This window comes from Xenopus laevis, chromosome 9_10L (assembly GCF_017654675.1).
Source record: "Xenopus laevis strain J_2021 chromosome 9_10L, Xenopus_laevis_v10.1, whole genome shotgun sequence".
Lineage (NCBI taxonomy): Eukaryota > Metazoa > Chordata > Amphibia > Anura > Pipidae > Xenopus > Xenopus laevis.
This window is the reverse complement of record NC_054387.1, coordinates 79,802,750-79,822,188: the sequence shown is the minus strand read 5'-3', so window position 1 is coordinate 79,822,188 and position 19,439 is coordinate 79,802,750. Positions and strand designations below refer to the sequence as shown.

At 39.0% G+C, this 19,439-nt stretch overlaps 1 protein-coding gene across 1 annotated transcript in view; it reads left to right on the top strand.

Annotated features, from left to right (window-relative positions):
* Window positions 1-19,439, top strand: part of sestd1.L (SEC14 and spectrin domain containing 1 L homeolog) — a gene marked incomplete at its 5' end in the record, with an annotated part of 101,349 nt that overhangs the window by 61,966 nt on the left and 19,944 nt on the right. The window contains 5 exon segments of the mRNA NM_001092417.1: window positions 2,426-2,539; window positions 4,464-4,561; window positions 7,528-7,583; window positions 8,284-8,495; window positions 18,524-18,646. Of these exon segments, the coding sequence (NP_001085886.1) occupies window positions 2,426-2,539; window positions 4,464-4,561; window positions 7,528-7,583; window positions 8,284-8,495; window positions 18,524-18,646 (603 nt within the window).

Genomic DNA, 19,439 nt, shown 5'->3' with positions numbered 1-19,439 from the left:
GCTTAAAGGGCTGGTTCACCTTTAACCCTATTATTAACTTTTAGTATGTTATAGAATGGCCAATTATAAACAACTTTTCATTTAGTCTTCAATGCTTATTTTGCATAGTTTTTTTTTAATTATTTGCTTTCTTTTTCTGACTCTTTCCAGCTTTCAAATCTAAAAATACAAATGCTCTGTAAGGCTACACATTTGTTGTTATTGATACTTTTTATTACTCGTCTTTCTAGTCAGGTCCTCTCCTATTAATATTCTAGTCTCTTATTCAAATCTGTGCATGGTTGCTAGGGTAATTTGGACCCTAGCAACCAAACTGCTGAAATTGCAAACTGAAGAGCTGCTGAATAAAAAGCTAAATAACTCAAAAACCGCAAATAATAAAAAATGAAAACCAATTGTAAATTGTAAAGTCTCAGAATATCACTCTCTCCATTATACTAAAATTAACTCAAAGGTGAACAACCCCTTTTAGAGAGTGAAAAAATGATCTGAATACGCCAAGAGGTCAAAATATGACTTCCTTGCTTTTACCCATCACTGACTTAATTGGAGGTATATGTTGGGTGTCCTCGAATCAAGATTCTTAAACTTTCTTTATTGGACTTCCAACAATTATACCCGGGACCAACCACTTATATCAGTGGACAAAGTAGATAATCTGTCAGTTATGTGAGGGATCATACAAGGCCACCTAGTTTCAGCAATACTTTCTGCTCTCTCTCTTGAACCCTTAGTTTAAAAAAATCCAAATATCCCTATATATTATTATATCCTATATTTCTGCTATCTCTCTTGAGCCCTTAGCTCGAAGAATCCAAATATCCATATATATCATTAATATATATATATATATATATATATATATATATATATATATATATATATATATATATATATATATATATATATATATATATATATATATATATCTATATCTGATATACTTGGCCAAAGCCTTGTTTGATGCAACACTATGAACAACTGCAAAGAGGCCCAAAGTTAAAAGTATTGTTTACCCACCATCCCACCATCTCCAAGCAAAGTTTTGCCTCCAATAAAGATTAATTATGTCTTTGTTAGGATTAAGTAAAATGTAATGTTTTAATATTATTGATAAAAACTAAATAATTTTTAAAAATGTGAATTATTTGATTAAAATAAAGTCTGTGGGAGAAGGCCTTCCTGTAATTTGAGCTTTCTGGATAATGGCTTTCCAGTTAATGGATTCCAAACCTGTATCTATTGCTATGTTTAAAATGATATTGGCCCATAACCAATAGCCATCCTATGGCCAATCAGTAAGTTGAATTTCCTGCTTAGCACAAACACACCTCTGATTGGTTGCTATGGGCTGCTAGATGCAGGCAAACTGACTTTTAATTACATTACCTTAAAAGTCTTTGGCAAATTGTCTTCACATTTTTCACATAGATTTTGGAGGCCACTTGTTTTTCTGTATCACTTGTATAGTTGAAAAGTTTTAACTCTGCATAAGTTATAACTGCTATATTAGGGACCACACTCTCCATCACTAATTATAGAACCTGTAACACAAAATGTGTCACATTCATCTTTCTTATTTTCACCTGCATCTTCAAATTGTTCAATTGTACTAAAATATCATTTTATTAAACACGTAAATGCCACCATCATGGATAAATGGTATTGTCATCTGAAGGCACCCTAAGAACCTTCTGAGTTTTCAAAGCTATAAAAATATGAAATTCATTTAAATTTTGATGATATTTTCTGTATATGGAGAATTGGTTTGTCAGCCATATCCAGTAGTGGGGATCTAATCAAATTCTTTGATTGACAGGATTTTGTACTGCAAAATGCGTGCCCTAGGAATATAAATTTCTGATTGCAATGAGATTCAAAACCTTTATTTATCTACTAAAGATTTTCCCATTAGAGCAAGGATTTTAAATTCCCTAACCTTGAGCTGCTGTGTAGTCCCAGAATGCTATGGTTTGTGCATAAATAGTCAAAATACTATCACTTGAATGCTATTATTTTTGCTTAGCATTAATGCTTTATACAGCCCTTTACAGTTCACCAATTATGTCAGTTCCTGCCCCAAGTAGAGCTTACGATCTAATGTCCCTATCACATTCACACACAATTTTATCAGATCTAATTAATCTGCCTATGGTTTTTCTATGGAGTGTGATGAAACTGGGCTACTGTATTTGGAGGATGTTCCCTAACTTGCTTGTCCAACTGATGGCGCTGGTGTTATGATTTATGGCAATTAAAGGGTAATGCACTGTTTGAAAGGTACACATTCAAGTAGCACTTTATAAATAAAAATATGCATACCCTCAGAGATATATGTTCCTGCCTTTATTTTTTCTGTACTATGAATAAGTGAGGCAACTAGAGAAACTTGAAATACTCATACATGTTTCCCTCTGTTTCACAGGTGATCTTAGTATCTGGGAACAAACTAACAAGGTACATAGAGCCTAACCAGCTGACAGAAGAGTTTGGTGGAAGCCTCACCTATGACCATATGGACTGGCTGAATAAAAGGCTAGTAAGTAGATGTGCTCCCCTCTCTTTCTAGGTTTGACATGCCAGCTGTATGCTATTATTACAGCCAAGAGGAAAATAGTTCATAGACCAGAGCCACAAAGATCCCACACAAATGGATATGAGCAATATATATTTATTAACAGACAAAAGCTGTGTTGCTTCTAATAGCAAACTGGCTTTTTATCCAGTGATCTTGAGCAGGCAGTTAAGGAAGCTGCTGATATGGCCTTTATTTTATTTTAGGTAGAAAAAATGATCTGGACTGTCTAATCTTTAGCCAATGTTTTCCATGTTATTATTCAGGGCTATGTAAAATTGTTGGTTCTATACAGATAAACAGTAATGAAGGGAAACTATACCAGATTTATAAATAGTGTTGTGTTTTACATTTATTCCCCATTAAACAGGCATTTAAGTATGAGAACATGATCTTACTCTATGCCCAAGAGGTTCCTACTCTGCATAATGGCTTTCTAGTGTAGGAAAAGAAGCAGCTTTGCTATGCCATTTTCTAAATATGGAATAAAACAGTACCATCAAGTGGTCAGAAATAGATTGCACTACTCTGTCTATTTCAGCTTTTTAATTGTGAAAGTTATATGACAGACCCCAGTCACATCTATATGAAATAAGCTTTTCTATCCTGATTCCAGTAGAGATGAAATCCCATCTTCAGTTCAATTGTTTGTAATGGGATATGACTCTTATGTGATCCAGCTACATGGGGTTCGTAAATAAGAACTATATAAAAAAAAAAAAAAAAATGCTAGAAATAAAGGTGCTGTATTTTATATTCTGCACATGCTGTACCAGCCCAGAGTTTCAGTAGCTATATAACATCAGTGGTTTATGCTTTCAAAACTGTCTATATCACCTTCTGCTCTAATTTGCTACTGAGAAGCTGAACTTGATCAAAATGATCACTATATTGGTAGAAAAGTAAGTCAACGTCCATGATGCTACAGGGCTCATAATCAATTATGGAGTAGAATGCCCTGGATTCCATGCGGTCACAATGTTAATCTGGATTTATATTGCGCATTTTATTGCTTTATATAGTGTATATTGTGAGTTGGTCCCTAAGCTCCATTTACTAAAAGCACTCCAACTTGTGCTGTGAATCAACAGGACAAAATATGGGGGTATCTTTGGAGTACAGATAATTAGTGCAGAAGAGCTGTGGTGGCTTTTACCAGGTACAGAAGTCCATATTATATGGCTTAATGTCTAGACTAATTCTTGACTGAGTTTCAAGTTGTGCTTTAAAGGAAAACTGGCATCTGACTAGGCTCATGACTATGTGACTGCCATGCAACTTCATTAGATGAATGGGTATGCGATTAAAAATTGGATAGACTGAACTCGAATTGTGGCATGATTCAGTTCCTTCCAGCTGTTGCAGTTGATTACATTGTGTATGCAACTGCCCATGAGAATCATAGGAAAGAATGGAAAGGTGCTGATCCAATTTTTTGATCCAGCTGATAGCTGTCCAACAAGATGGGTTTAAATCAGGAAAAATATTTCAGATCCGCTCAAATCCTTATTCTCTTCTGATTTAAATCTATGATTCTCAGCTTTGCTGCATGCAACAGCGATCCATTATTGGCATTCAACACCACTTCCATTTTTTTTCCTTTGAGTGTTCTGCCCCCATTTATTTGGCATTTCACACCAAGGTACCAAGGTTCACATTAAGGTATTTTAAGATTAAGAGGTTTTAGTTATCCTTTAAAAACAAAACACAGATTCCTCACTAATTCTTTGTCTCTTTGGGAGGATACATTTAATGACATTTGTTAAAAAGAGTTTTTACTTATGTGTGACCTAAGCTTTTCATGTTAAATCATTAGTATTCACTCTGCGCTGCTTTATACAAATTCTCCAATTGTGTGCGATAATAGTGTTTTCCTTCTGCATCTCAGGTATTTGAGAAGTTCACAAAGGAATCCACGTCGCTGCTGGACGAGCTTGCTGTTATCAACAATGGAAGCGATAAGGGAAGCCAGAACGAGAAGGAGAGGTGTGTGGCTTGGTTTGTGAAATTGACTTATTGTTCCCGCCTTGTGCTTCGCTCACCATAATGGTACTGTCAGAGTTTATGCATTCTCTATATGATGCCGGCAGGAGCTGTTGGAAACTAGCCATTTTACATTTCAAGTGACAGTCCCATTGTTCTTGCATGAAAAAAAGGACACCGTCAAGTGACAATAATGAGTGATGAAAAATAACTCTAACAAATGAAAAGGCTTTACACACAATATCTTTTTTTGGTTCTATGCAATTATGCTAAATACAAAGCAATATTTGCTTAGACGACAATCTTTTTAAATAAGATTTTTGTAATGTTGTTCATACAAACCTCACTCCAGTAAATCAACATTTGTGGCTTATCAGTTATGTAGGATAAAGCTCTAAAGCAGAGAACAAGGCCAGGCCAAGTAAAACTCGCAAGGGAATGCTACTTCCATCATGCCAGCACTACTGAGACTATTTTATCTCATGCCGCATCCCCAGTGTTTCTGAACCAATGTGACTGTGGTTGGGCAGCATGCTGCCTCCTAAAATCCTTCCAACCTATGCCTGGGCCTTGGTGGCCTTTCCCCAAATCCAGGCCTGCATGCCAGATATAACACAGGCCAATTTTCTGTTTATGTGACCAAAGCACTCCACAAGGTGGATATTGCCCAATTTAATGCACATTGGCAGGTTCCACAGTGACTTGATGGATTAGATTTAGACACTTCATCTCTCTTGTATTTTTCAGGAGTCACCCTGAATTAACCTCCCTTTTACCCAGTCAACCACTATTATTTGTACCTGCTAACTTAATAAGATGCACTGAACAGAATCATCACCCCAAATCCTCAGACACAGCAGAGTAGTGATTACAATTGGAGGGGGGAGGGGAAGAACAGGCGTGTGGTAAACAAATGCTAAATGCACTTAGATCCCTTCGAATTTGGGCTGCCATCTTTGCAGCTTAGTGCAGAGGAACATGGAAAAGAAAAGTTCCAAGTTGACCTATGTTGTGAACTTAAAAGAGAAGGAATCAGTCTCGGTAGGCACCCCCAGTGATCGCAATCACTTACATGATACCCTGAATCGATGCTCCTTTTAGCAAAAAACTGTCCTGGCCCAAGGCACTTTTTAGAGAGCACTGCAGAGCCATTCTCTTCTTCTGCTGCTTCTTTCTTCATTGCCCCCAGGCAACATATGTGCAATAGAAAGCAAAGGCCGGCTTTTCATTCTACTGTACATGTGCTTCCGCACAAAGGAAGGAGAAGTAGGAAAAAGATCTGTGGTGTTCGCTGAAATGTACCCTGGAATGTGCAATTTGCATAACACATTTACCAACATGTTTGCTATCAGACTACTGCAACACAAATGTAGCATCCCCTGATGGAAGTGCTTTTATGACAGAACGTTAAAGCCCATGCAAAGACAATGTTATTATATTTTTAAAAAACTTTTAATTTCAGGTGTCCTTATCTCTTTAAACCAGTACCCAGTAGTCTTATACCAATTGGGCATATTTATTTTTAATGATTCTAACTTGTTCTGTTTAATTAACTGTTCACACTCCATCATCTCCATGGTGTTTGCATGTATAAGCCATTCAGCAACAGGTGTGAACTGGGGCCTCGTTTGTTCCTGCCTCCTAAAGGCAAACAAAGATAAAATATTTAAATAATGCAATTTTGGTTGCTGTGTTTGGCCATTTGGGATGTGGGTTGTATAATAGACACATCTCAAACCATAATTGCTGCGAGAGGCCTTTCAAGCTATGGGGAAATACTGTAGGCAAGATAGTAACATAATGTTGTGCATATCATTGTTGAACTGGATAGAGCAATTAGGTCCTTGCTATTAACTACAGTTCTGTTAACTTTCCTGTGACAGTTCATCGAGTAGATAAATAATGTTTGTTGTTATCTGGAGTTTCCTAAATTCCTAATATTTTTTGGTAATAAACAATGATGGCCACAGTACGCCAGTCTGAGAAATGAACACAAAATGAAAGGGTTGGCCAGTCCAGTTCCATTTCAGTCAATTGCCCTCTAATCCATCAAAGTGATAATGAGAATTTCTCTTGTAGTTAGCGAATACTGGAGTTTGATTTGCCAGATTTGTTCTCACTTGTGACAGGGCCTACACACATTTTCGGTCATATTTGACTAAATTTAATAAAGCACTTGCTTTGTGGGTAACCAACTTATGTAGGTCATATAATAGCTCAAATTTGCTGTTTCAGCTGTAAATTACATTTAATGTAGTGGGTAAACAATCCATTATACTACATGTATAGGGAGATAACAAGAGAATTGTCAGTAGAACCTTGGGAAAGTCAAGCATTATTTATATCTCGTGTCTCAACAAGCTTGCATGCTTCCAGGTGGCGAACCCTTGCTGTAGTGTGGCCTACAGAGCTGTATTTGTACAATCAAAGTCTTTCCCGACCTCAGCCTTTCTCAAGGTTTTGTGTCTGGTTCAATTCTGAGCAGGGTCAGATTATGTTGTGGTGGGCCATATGGAACATCCATATATATATTACCTCCACCAAATGCAGGGAATAATCATACATAATGATAATCTGAAATAGGTGGGGGAAGTTTTACACCATTTACTAAAATCCTATATTTGTTCTACATTTCTGATTCTTTGGACTTGAATTAGGTGTCAGAGCAGCTGTTTCAAAAAATTTCTTGTATACATGCTTGAATTTTTTGGGTACTTTGGTGGCACACTGTGTATAGAGTTGGAATTCTGGGAATAAAATCCCCGCCATTCACCAGTGCTATCAGCTGGACAAGACATATAGTTTTCCTGCAATTTCATTTTCAGAATTTGCTGCCTAATATATTGAAATTTAAAAAATTTTTGCATTCACTATCAGGTAGTAAGCGGTACAACTTTGTGTTCATAGATATTATACTGTGCTTTTAAAGCTGTTACTGCTGTAATTTATAATCTTCTTTTTATTTCAAGGTCAGTGGATTTTAATTATCTCCCGTCTGTTGACCCAGAGACTGTTTTACAGACAGGTAGGTGTTTTTTCCATATGAAATTCAATGATCATAATTAGGGTCCTGTAAACAGCTGGGAAATAATGCCTTGTATTCTTGGGCTTAGCAATAGATAAGTGGAGTACATATGTGGTTATATTAATTTGCTTTGTCCTCCTATTCTCTGATATCCTGACTGGGAAGGAGACAGTAACAGCAGAGAAACATGGTTTACATGCTACTGAAACTGCCTTGTTCATGGAAACAGAAAAAAAACCCCTCTGTAATAAAATAGAAATTCATTTTTTAACAGAATTAAGGTGCACTATCCAATTTTTTTGCATTTATATATATTTTTTCCCCTCTGTAATAACTGTAATAAAATAGAAATTAAATTTTTAACAGAATTAAGGTGCACTATCCAATTCTTTTTGCATATATATATATATATATATATATATATATATATATATATATGTGTATGTGTATGTGTATGTGTATGTGTATGTGTATGTGTATGTGTATGTGTATGTGTATGTGTATGTGTATGTGTATGTGTATGTGTATGTGTATATGTATATGTATATGTATATGTATATGTATATATATATGTATATATATATATATATATATATATATATATATATATATATATATATATATGCAAATATATATATATATATATATTTTTTTTTTCCGTGTTCACTTTTTTCTCAAGTCCTCAATTCAATCTCTCCAGGTCATGAGCTGTTATCAGAACTGCAGCAACGCCGTTTTAATGGTTCCGATGGAGGAGTTTCTTGGTCTCCGATGGATGATGAGCTTCTGGCTCAGCCTCAGGTCATGAAGTTACTTGATTCCCTTCGCGAGCAGTATACACGGTATCAAGAGGTCTGCCGACAGCGCAGCAAGCGTACTCAGCTAGATGAGATTCAGCAGAAGGTCATGCAGGTAAACTACCATTAAGTGGTGTGCTGATGATTGGACATCCCTGATTCATTTTATCTCACAATTGTTAACAATGTTAATGATATGTTTGCATATTTATCAGTTACATTTTATTTCCAGTGTAGCGTCTTTGAGGCCTACTTGCCATAAATGCCTTACCTGCCTCCTCAGTGGCGTCACTGGAGTTTAAGAGGGAGTGATTACCAAAACATAGCTGTACATGTATGAATGGCCCCTTTCCAAGGTCAGCCAATACAGAGATCTTGGTTCATACAGTATGTATTGCAATAGCATAATCTGTAAGGAGTTGCTGATTTAATGTAGAAGTATGTTTTAAAACCTCTGTACATGCTGCAATTTGGTGTCAGGACTACAATATGTAATGACCTTGGTGCAAAACATTTGAATGGACTCAAAAATTGCTGAAAAATGTCATCACCTTTCATAATTAAATTGATCCCTTAAAAAGTTGCGGCTCTAAAGAACATTTTCAGGGATAGCACCTGATGATATAATAGATAATGGCCCTGAGCAAACGGGGCAATTATCCTCTAACAACTCTCTAAAGGTGGCCATAGACTCAAAGATCCGCTCGTTTGGCAACATCGCCAAACGAGCGGATCTTTCCCCGATATGCCACTAACGGCATGGCTATATCGGGGGTAATTCGAATGTTCGGTCGTATGGCTCCGAAGGGTCGGCCAGTTAAAAATCCAACCTTCACGATCGATATCGTGGCCAGATATCGAAGACCCGTCGGAACCCCCATACACGGGCAGATAAGCTGTCAAATCAGTCCAAACGACCGATATCGGCAGCTTTATCTGTCCGTGTATGGCCAAAGACAGTGGTTTCTAACATGTTAGAATGACAACTATAGCTGGCCAAATACTGCTCATGTAAGGCATAATCTGGATACCCAACTCTTAGTGGAAATATGTATTTTATTTTCAATATGTTCATGCTCCCAAATAACACCAAAGTATCTTGGAAGATTCAGTCAGTGAATCTTTGTGTAACAGAATGGATCATTGGCTAGTCTGAGATTATAAGACTTTGTATCTTCTCCCCCTGCTGATGTGGGTTTCCTTCAGGTATTTCAGTTTCTTCCTTCATTACAGAAACATACAGGCAGGGTAATTGACTCTTCTCTACTGGGTGTAAATGCATTTGGTACTTGTAATTTCTACTATGGCAGGGTAGGCTGCGGAATATATCAGCGATGTATAAAGCTTAGTATAATATCAATTATTTAGGCTTTACTGCTAGTCCACTTCCGAACTCAGATGAAACGGCTGCACCCACATAAGTGCATGTGATGTTATATCGACTGCTATAGACTCCATACATTTTAAGTAGGATTTAAAGGAGAAAGAATGCATAACCAGTGGGTATGCACCAGGGATTATAATAGTTTACCCTGACCTTTGGCCAGTGTTCCTCCCAAGGTACTACTGTAGGAGCATCACACCACAATCTTCTGCCTGTTCTTGGACCTTCTTTACATCCCGGTCCAGGTGCAAATATACAGTAGAGAACTGGCCTTTTATTTCTAAGCTAAGCTTAGAAACAGAGCCAATACAGAATGTCCAAGAACAGGAAGAGAATGCAATGTGAATCTATTACAGTAGTACCCCGGTCAGTGTAGAAAACTGACCGGGGTACTACCTGCAAACAGGAGCACTGGCCCAGGGTTTGAAGTAAACAATTAGAATCACTGGGTTGGGGGGTTCCTTACATTTTGGCACCTCCTGTAAAAATTATTTTCCTTCTTCTTTAAGTACCTTGAAAAGTGGATATGTGTATGTGGCATAAATGAAGAACTGTTGATTACAGCTTGTGCTTATCTCATTAACTTTTTAAAACTTCTCTGAACAACCCATAGCTCAAATGATACAGGCAGTGTCTAATAGAAATATAAGCTACTAACAGCTGCTATCATTAGCAGTTGTTACTAATCCCTACATTTTAACTTTCCCTTTAAATAGGCATTTGTAGTATAGTTGTCTTAACCCTGTAATTTTCCCATAGTTATGCCCAAATGGTTGACATTCATTTTCTCCCTGTCTTGCACCATATGACTTGATTTAAATTTAGGGGGTATAAAACTTATCCTGTTAACACTCCACTATTTCATTTTCACAGTTAGCGTTATTATTGCATTCATGGGTTGCTATTAGACAGCTTCTATAAATGACACAAAAGTCACTTTGCTAAGTTAATATTCAAATTGTCTGAGCGAAGGAATGATTAAAATGAAGTATCTAGCTGCGTTTGGCAAACAGCCTCCATTAATACATATAAATGAACGTGTTTACTGGGGCACCAACCTCAATTTACATCAGTCTGATTAGAAATAGACCTCTGTTTTCTTGATCTATGTACTGATGGCGCATAATAAATACTCTGAACGTTCCTCTGTGCACAGAATTCAAAGGTTTATCTTTCTTTCCAAAGTCTTTATTTCCAGGGTACAGTAATGTTATTTTCTCCTGGGAATTACATTTTGAAATCTTTCATTTGGCAAGTTATCTACTTTTTCCGTTTCATAGGGTTTTATGCCATGATCTCAAGACAATTTTTGAATTTGCTGTTCCTTTGATACAGCACTAACAGGTCCCATTTAGGTCTCATTTAAAAAGCAGTCTGGGGCATGAGCAAAACATTACACCCATCCCCTCCACTAAATGTGTGTTTCATCAATGCCATCAATTATCATGAAAAGTGAAAACAAAAGTCATTAAAGCTAACTCCATTATTTTTAAATACCGAAAAAATATTAAATTGCCGTAATAGTTAATTTACTTTTTAGCAGGAAATTTGTTGAACAAGTGTTGTTAAATTGCACATTTAAATGTTGTCATCACACAGTAATTTCCCCTTTTGCAGTAAAGGGTTACACTGAATAACGTAACATAAGACACTTTTGCAGCTCACTGTAAATCTGTCATCAAACAGAAATGTTATTTTTTTTCTTTTTTACAGGAGCAACTGTTTTTAACACTAGTTAAACTATATTATTTTAAACTATGTGCTCATTTAGCACAGTAGCCGCAGTGTGCCCTAAAATGGACAAAGCTGTGGAACTTACTTTGCACTAAAAATACTCCCCACGCTTCAGGGTACTTGCAAAAAAACTCCATTGTGCCCATTCATTTGGTTTGGAAGAATCATGCACAAGTGTGCCTATTGAAGCAAGGAAATCTTGGAGCTACCACCACCTCAAAGGCAGTGCTAATTCCAGGGTTCCCATATTAAAGGGATCCTGTTATCGGAAAACATGTTTTTTTCAAAACGCATCAGTTAATAGTGCTACTCCAGCAGAATTCTGCACTGAAATCCATTTCTCAAAAGAGCAAACAGATTTTTTTTATATTCAATTTTGAAATCTGGCATGGGGCTAGACATTTTGTCAATTTCCCAGCTGCCCCTGGTCATGTGACTTGTGCCTGCACTTTAGGAGAGAAATGCTTTCTGGCAGGCTGCTGTTTTTCCTTCTCAATGTAACTGAATGTGTCTCAGTGGGACATGGGTTTTTACTATTGAGTGTTGTTCTTAGATCTACCAGGCAGCTGTTATCTTGTGTTAGGGAGCTGCTATCTGGTTACCTTCCCATTGTTCTTTTGTTTGGCTGCTGGGGGGGAAAAGAGAGGGGGGTGATATCCCTCCAACTTGCAGTACAGCAGTAAAGAGTGATTGAAGTTTATCAGAGCACAAGTCACGTTGTCTAATTCTGGGCAGTGTCATTCTCTGGCTACTAAAGCAAATAAAGTTCTGTCTTGCATAAAAAAGGGCATTGACGCAAGGGATGAAAACATAATTATGCCTCTTTATAGGTCCCTGGTAAGGCCTCATCTGGAGTATGCAGTGCATTTTTGGACTCCAGTCCTTAAGAGGGATATAAATGAGCTGGAGTGAGTGCAGAGACGTGCAACTAAATTGGTTAGAGGGATGGAAGACTTAAATTATGAGGGGAGACTGTCAAGGTTGGGGTTGTTTTCTCTGGAAAAAAGGCACTTGCGAGGGGACATGATTACACTTTACAAGTACATTAGAGGACATTATAGACAAATAGCAGGGGACCTTTTTACCCATAAAGTGGATCACCGTACCAGAGGCCACCCCTTTAGACTAGAAGAAAAGAACTTTCATTTGAAGCAACGTAGTGGGTTCTTCACAGTGAGGACAGTGAGGTTGTGGAATGCACTGCCGGGTGATGTTGTGATAGCTGATTCAGTTAATGCCTTTAAGAATGGCTTCGATGATTTTTTGGACAGACATAATATCAAAGGCTATTGTGATACTAAACTCTATAGTTAATATAGGTATGGTATATAGAATTTGTATGAAAGTAGGGAGGGGTGTGTGTGTATGGATGCTGGGTTTTCATTTGGAGGGGTTGGACTTGATGGACTTTGTCTTTTTTCAACCCGATTTAACTATGTAACTATGTATGTAAGTCACATGACCTGGGGCAGCTGGGAAATTGACAATATGTCTAGCCCCATGTCGGATTTCAAAATTGAAAATAAAAAAATCTGTTTGCTCTTTTGAGAAATGGATTTCAGAGCAGAATTCTGCTGGAGCAGCACTATTAACTGATTCATTTTGAAACATGACAGTATCCCTTTAAGCTGCGTTAGTAAGCACAGCATTCCCTTAGTTTTGGACCCAAGTTTTGGCATTTCTCATTATTATTGGATATCAAGTGCCATCCAATATGTCAAATCCTCTAGTTAGCATACAAAATAGTATTGGATTTGCAGATAACAAGCTTAGAACTTGCACCCTCTTGTCCATTATACTTTGCACAGTAGCTATTTTATTTTTAGCAATTACAAGCACCAGTGATTTAAACCACCCTCACGCCTTTGTAGAGGGATGCCTTAAAATTATATGAGCATAAGTATTCTCAAATCCTGAGCACAAGTCTTATGACAACTCTAAGATGCTGTATATTAGTATAAACACAAATTATGGCAACAATTATTAGGTATTGTAAGTATATGCACAAGAGATCCCAGCTGGCACTGAACTGAACTGTTGTTCAGTACCATTTCCCATGGGGATCCTGAGAATTGTAGTTCAACAACAGCTGGAGAGTTGCAAACTAGATATCCCTAACTACATACATTTGAGGCTGCAATCTTCCTGCAGTGCCTGGTGGTCTTGCTTCTCTACTTCCTTTCCTGTTTATTCTGTAAATTTACGGTCAGAGAGCTGATAGGATTCAAATAGGGGCATTTACATACGTTTGGCAGAGCGTATGCTTTCAGTGTGAGTTAAATTTACTGTAGAAATTGCTTAATAAGCATAAAAATTGAGGTCAGAATGGGTTGGTAAAATCTAGCAGCAGTGCTGTGATTTATTTGAGCTCATACGTGATCTGCGGCTTGTCGGCTCTGGTTAATACACCATTCTGCACAGATAACGTGATGTCTAGAAGCCTGTCTCTATGGCAGTATGAAGTCAGGAGCCTTGGAAAACAGGTCTAAGCAGTAGCAGGGCTGCCAGGGGGCACCACAAGAGAGCAGAGGCATGTTATGTGCAGTTACACAAATGTGAGGTTAGAGGTAATGTGAGGAAATGTACAGGAATTAACCAAAACACAGCTTATATCTTAATATATATATTTTGCACCTTTACCGATGTCGAATTGGTCGTGTTTAGGCCAGTGATATTTGTTATTAAATTATTTTATTTTGTGTTACTTTATTTAGTAACATTTATTTATACAGTGCTAGCATGCTTCCTCATCGCTTTAACAAACTATCATTTACATCAGTGCTGTCCAACTTCTATGGTACCGAGGGCCAGAATTTTTCCAATCTACATGGTCAGTGTTAGCCACTCCCTGTTTTTAGACCACACCCATGTTACCGCAAGACCATGTCCACATTAATAGCACACCAAAAAACCAATTGGTTGGTGCTCACTGCAGGGATCAGGGCCAGAACTAGGGGTAGGCAGAGTAGGCGGCTGTCTAGGGCGCCATCATTGAGGGGCGCACTTTTTTCAAGCGTTTATTTAACAATTTGTTTCAGTAATCATGGTCACCCAGTTGGGTGGAATCCATCTCTTCACCTTCTCCCCTTTGCCGGCAAGTAATAGCTCCTTCTGTGCGGTGCACCGCGATGTGCAGAGAGCTGGCGGCCTGCTTGGTGTGGCTCTCGCTGCTCTCAGCCCTGCACAGTTGCAGTGAACTGAAGACATTCTTTCTATTACTGTAAAGTGTAAAGTTTCCTGCTGGCACAGCCAGGTACAGATTTGGGGCCCATATGTTTGCTGTTGCTGCTGGGCTGGGCGCTGGCACAGGTACATAAATACTTGGGGGCAATATGATGTGATCAGATTTATTTTTGGCTGCTGCTGACGCAGGTAAAGATTGGGGGTATTTTGATGGCTGCAGGAGGGCTGTATGATGGATGGCTGCTGGTGCAGGTACAGGGGGCTGTAATATAAATGAAAGTATTGTACACTTTCTTGCTCTCTTTATTTAAAAACCATCATGGTAAGGAGGGAAATGGTAATGCAGGACAGGGGGGCACTGAGTGAAGCTCTTGCCTAGGGTGTCAAACTACCTTGTGCCTGCCCTGGCAAGGATGTCACTCATATGTGAAAAAGGCTAAGTCATATTAAGACATACCAATAAATCCATATGCCTCCTCCTCCCATGTGTATAATACAGTACCCCAGCATATGATTAAACACTTTAGGGGCCACTAACAATCATTTTCAAATGCTAACAAACCCCCAGAACAAATACCAAAGTATGACACACACAGGGAGCATAGGGAAGGCAGAACAGAGCAGGAGACAGGAATCAGGACCAGTCTAATATGTACTACATACAGTGACACAGTGCTGGTGCCCGATTAGCATTTTGTATAAAGTGTGAACAGGTGAACAATGTGTCAGTTTCAGTCTGGGTCTCAGGTGTGAACAGTACAGGGCTTTAGGGGTGTGAACAATAGAGGTGTCACAAGTGTGAACAATACAGGGGGATCACAGGTGTGAACAATACTGGGGATTAGTCTGAATTTGAGGTTTAGACAATGCAGGGGCCAGTTAATGTCTGTAGTGATACCTTTTAAATCTTACATATGGTAAGAAAACACAGCAGGCAGACTTTGATGTGAAGGGCCACATGAGGGGGGGTCGCGGGCCGCCAGTTGGACAGCCCTGATTTACATCATTCCCTGCCCCAGTGGAGTTCACAATCTAGTCCCTTTCACATTTACTATGGTCAATTTTATCAGGAGCTAATTAGCCTGCTTGTATGATTTTAGAGCATGACTGGTTACCAGGGTACAGCGAGGAAACCCACACAGACACGGGGAGAACAAAAGCTCAATACAGAGAGTGTCTAGGTTGGAATCACTCTAGAACCCAATGATGCAATGTAAAGAACTGACTAGATATCTTTTAGAAAATCTGTCAGGCAAAGACTGTATTGCCATTTTGTTGGGCTGACAAAGGGCATCTGTTATTATCCAATGTTTGTCCAGTTGTTTGACCTAATTGGCCAAGCACATTTTTTCAAGTATGGCCATTAAAATGGGGAGTCCCAGTGAAATAAAAGCCTACACATAGTCACACCTCTGATCCACCCAGCCACTCCCCAGTTATGCCAAAACTCTACCCACAGCTCACTCAAATCTCAACTACTTCCGGCAAGCCTTGCAATTTTCATGCCTGTCAATGAATACTTTTCCATCAGAGGGCCCCTGGCTACAGTACCCTCCCCTGTACTGATGATGACCCTGTTTTCAGTCCCTAAACAGATTTCTCACTGACCTGGTTTCTGCTGTATCACAGCTGCCTCTGCTAAATCTTTTGACATCCAGTTCTCAGCACATCCCTGGAGATTATAGTTGAGCATATGACAGTTACGTAAAGGTGGCATTTTGTGTTTGTGTGGAGAAATGTTCATAGAGGACAGTGCTGAGATTGTGTATCTGTATGTATGTAGAGGGGTTTCCAGTGTTGGGATTGCTGTAAATCTGTATGTGCTTGGTCAAACTGTGTGCATTGTGATTGGCTCTGTGTGCGGGTCTATAGGGAGGATGTGAGCAGTAAAGTCATACAAATATAGTGGACGGATTACTGGAGTGCATGTTTCCTAAAAACAGGTCTGTAGTGTCGCAGGGATACAGGCTAATTTAATCACTGTACTGTTAATATGAGATAACGAGTAGTGTAAAGTCTTCTTGAAGTCTTCTTAATTTACATTAAAACATAAGACACTCACATAAGGCGCTAGATAACAATGCAATTTTGTTACTTACCAGATCAGATAACTTTTTCAATCCCCCCACCCAACCCCATGTAAATGAATTACATGCACCAATACTGTCAGATTGTTCTAGATAGCTTTACAGCTGCCATTGTGCAGATTCATTACACAGTTGAAAGGTCTATTTGTTGAGTTTTTTTTTTGTTTATGTTTGAATTATTTGGTTGCTAGTGTGAGTGGATCCCCAAAAACCAAAATAACCGTTTAAACTCCAAACTGAAGAGGTACAAAATATTAATATGAAATAACTCAAAATCCAGAAAAACAAGACCAATTGTATGTTGTCTTTTAGTGCCACTGTGCAACACAACGAATGTTCATATCAAAGATCAAAATCCCCTTTAACTAGATATGTTGTCACCCAGTAAAACATCAGAAAATGCACAGATCCGTAGAACTAGAGTGATGCCATGATGTGTAGTAGGCTGGGGGAATGAATATGAAGCAGATATTCCCATAACCATAATGTCATCTAAATGAATAGGGATAATGTCATCAAAATAGCAAACCTAAAGCATTTGTAAAAGTGACATACCGTATATACTCGTGTATAAGCCGACCCGCGTATAAGCCGAGGTACCTAATTTTACCTATGAAAACCAGAAAAACGTATTGACTCACGTATAAGCCTAGACACAACTCAGAAAAGTCTCAGAAATATCAAACAGTCGGTTTAATGTTAAAAATTAAGCCATGATCACTGCATCATTGAAATGTATTACCTGGCCCGAGAAATGAGCAAACGAAGCAGGAAATAACCCTTAAAATAACCCTTAACAAGTTCAAGTTCAATTCAGACTGAGAGATATACCGTATATACGGTACTCGTGTATAAGAAGGGGAGAGCCGGGGATACTGCTTCCTGCAGCCGGCGCTGAGCTGATGACGTCAGCGTGCGGCTGGGATGCCTCACTACAACATGCAGGAGCCGTGAATGCGCTGGTGAAAGTGATAGCTGGACAACAGATGGAGGGCCGCAAACATGGCATCCCTGCAAGTGCCCATAACAAACACAGCGCGTCTCAACTGGCCTGTTCCCTCCCCCCTCATCCTCCTCACCCGCAGCCTCGCTTACCAGGAGTACGTCTGCTCAGCCATGGCTCCTCCGGGGGAAGGTGTTAGGGCTTTGGCCCAGGAGGATCACTCAACGGCGCACGGGACTAGAGAAGACGGTGCGCGCACTCGCGAATCACGGAATGGAGAAGGAGACGCGCAAGCGCAGTTCAACAAAGCTGTCACGTGGGGCAGGCAGAGGCGGGGTTTGCCTTATTACGCCTAGATGACACTTGCGCTGTTGCTCTTTCTTCGCGGCTGGGAGGGGGATTCATCGCTACAAATTTACCGGTAAGGCAGCTGACCCGCGTATAAGCCGACGTAGGATTTTCAAGCACATTTTGGGTGCTGAAAATCTCAGCTTATACGCGAGTATATACGGTAGTTTTAAAAATAGAAATAAAGTATAAATGTTTCCACTTTCTCTGCTGCTCTGATAACTCTGCAGTTTTGCTGTCAAAGAAATTCAGATGCAGCAGAGCAGATGTTCTTGCCTTTTGGAGTTCACATTGGAGGTTATATTAGCATAACTCTGACATGGCCCCATAGAATTTAAAAAATGATTTGATATACTGTATGATATTAGACACCCGGACAAAATGCTATCCTCCTATGGAAAATGCACATTGTATCACCGAGGAAGCATATTTCATCATGTTACTGCTCCTTTTTCTCTGTCCAGGTTGTCAGCTGGCTGGAAGGACCGGGTTCTGAACAGCTCCGAACTCAGTGGGGGATCGGAGACTCAATCAGAGCATCGCAGGCTTTGCAACAAAAGCATGAAGAGATTGAGAGTCAGCACAGCGTAAGGGATTTTTATTCCATGGGAATATGACTTTCCGCACTACACATATATTGATGTCAAAGGAGTTTCGTATAAAGACTTGCCACTTTCCAGTGTAATCAGGCCTGGACTGGCAATCTGTGGGTTATGGCAAATGCCAGAGGGGCTGCTATAAGGTGCCATAGAAAGTCAGTATTTAGTGGGCTGGTGGGGGCTGTTTGGGCCTCTGTGTGGGCTGAATGGGCCTCTGTGTACCTGATATGCCAGGGCCTATTTTGATTCTCAGTCCAGACCTGGGTGTAGTACACCTTCCAAACGCATTTTTCAGTTGAGTTAGTACATCAGAAATAACTTTTTTTGAACATTAATTTAGTTACAATTTGCTACATTAGTTTATGCATGAAGTTTAGAATGTTAGCAGCTTTGTATCAATTATACAAACTGAAGTGATGACTGTGCTGTTTAGGGTTTAAAATAAGAAATGTATCAACTGATGTAATCAGATTAGAACAGTTTACAAGTCAGTCACAGTGATGAGTGGATTGGCAAAAAGTCAACTCTTACCTGCCCTCTTGCGACCTGCAGCTGGCCCTGCAAGCTATCATTGCTTGCTATCATTATCACTTGTGCGTCAGATTGGCTATGGGTAAAGTTTGGCCCAGGACCTGCTAAAGATGTTGTTTGGCTTTCATATCACTAGTCAGAAATCTCAATAATTTAATATTAGAAAAAAATAGAAATAAAAACCTGATAAACCTGGGGAACTGTTTGAAAAAACAATTGCACTTACAGGGTTTTGAAATTGAATTACCCC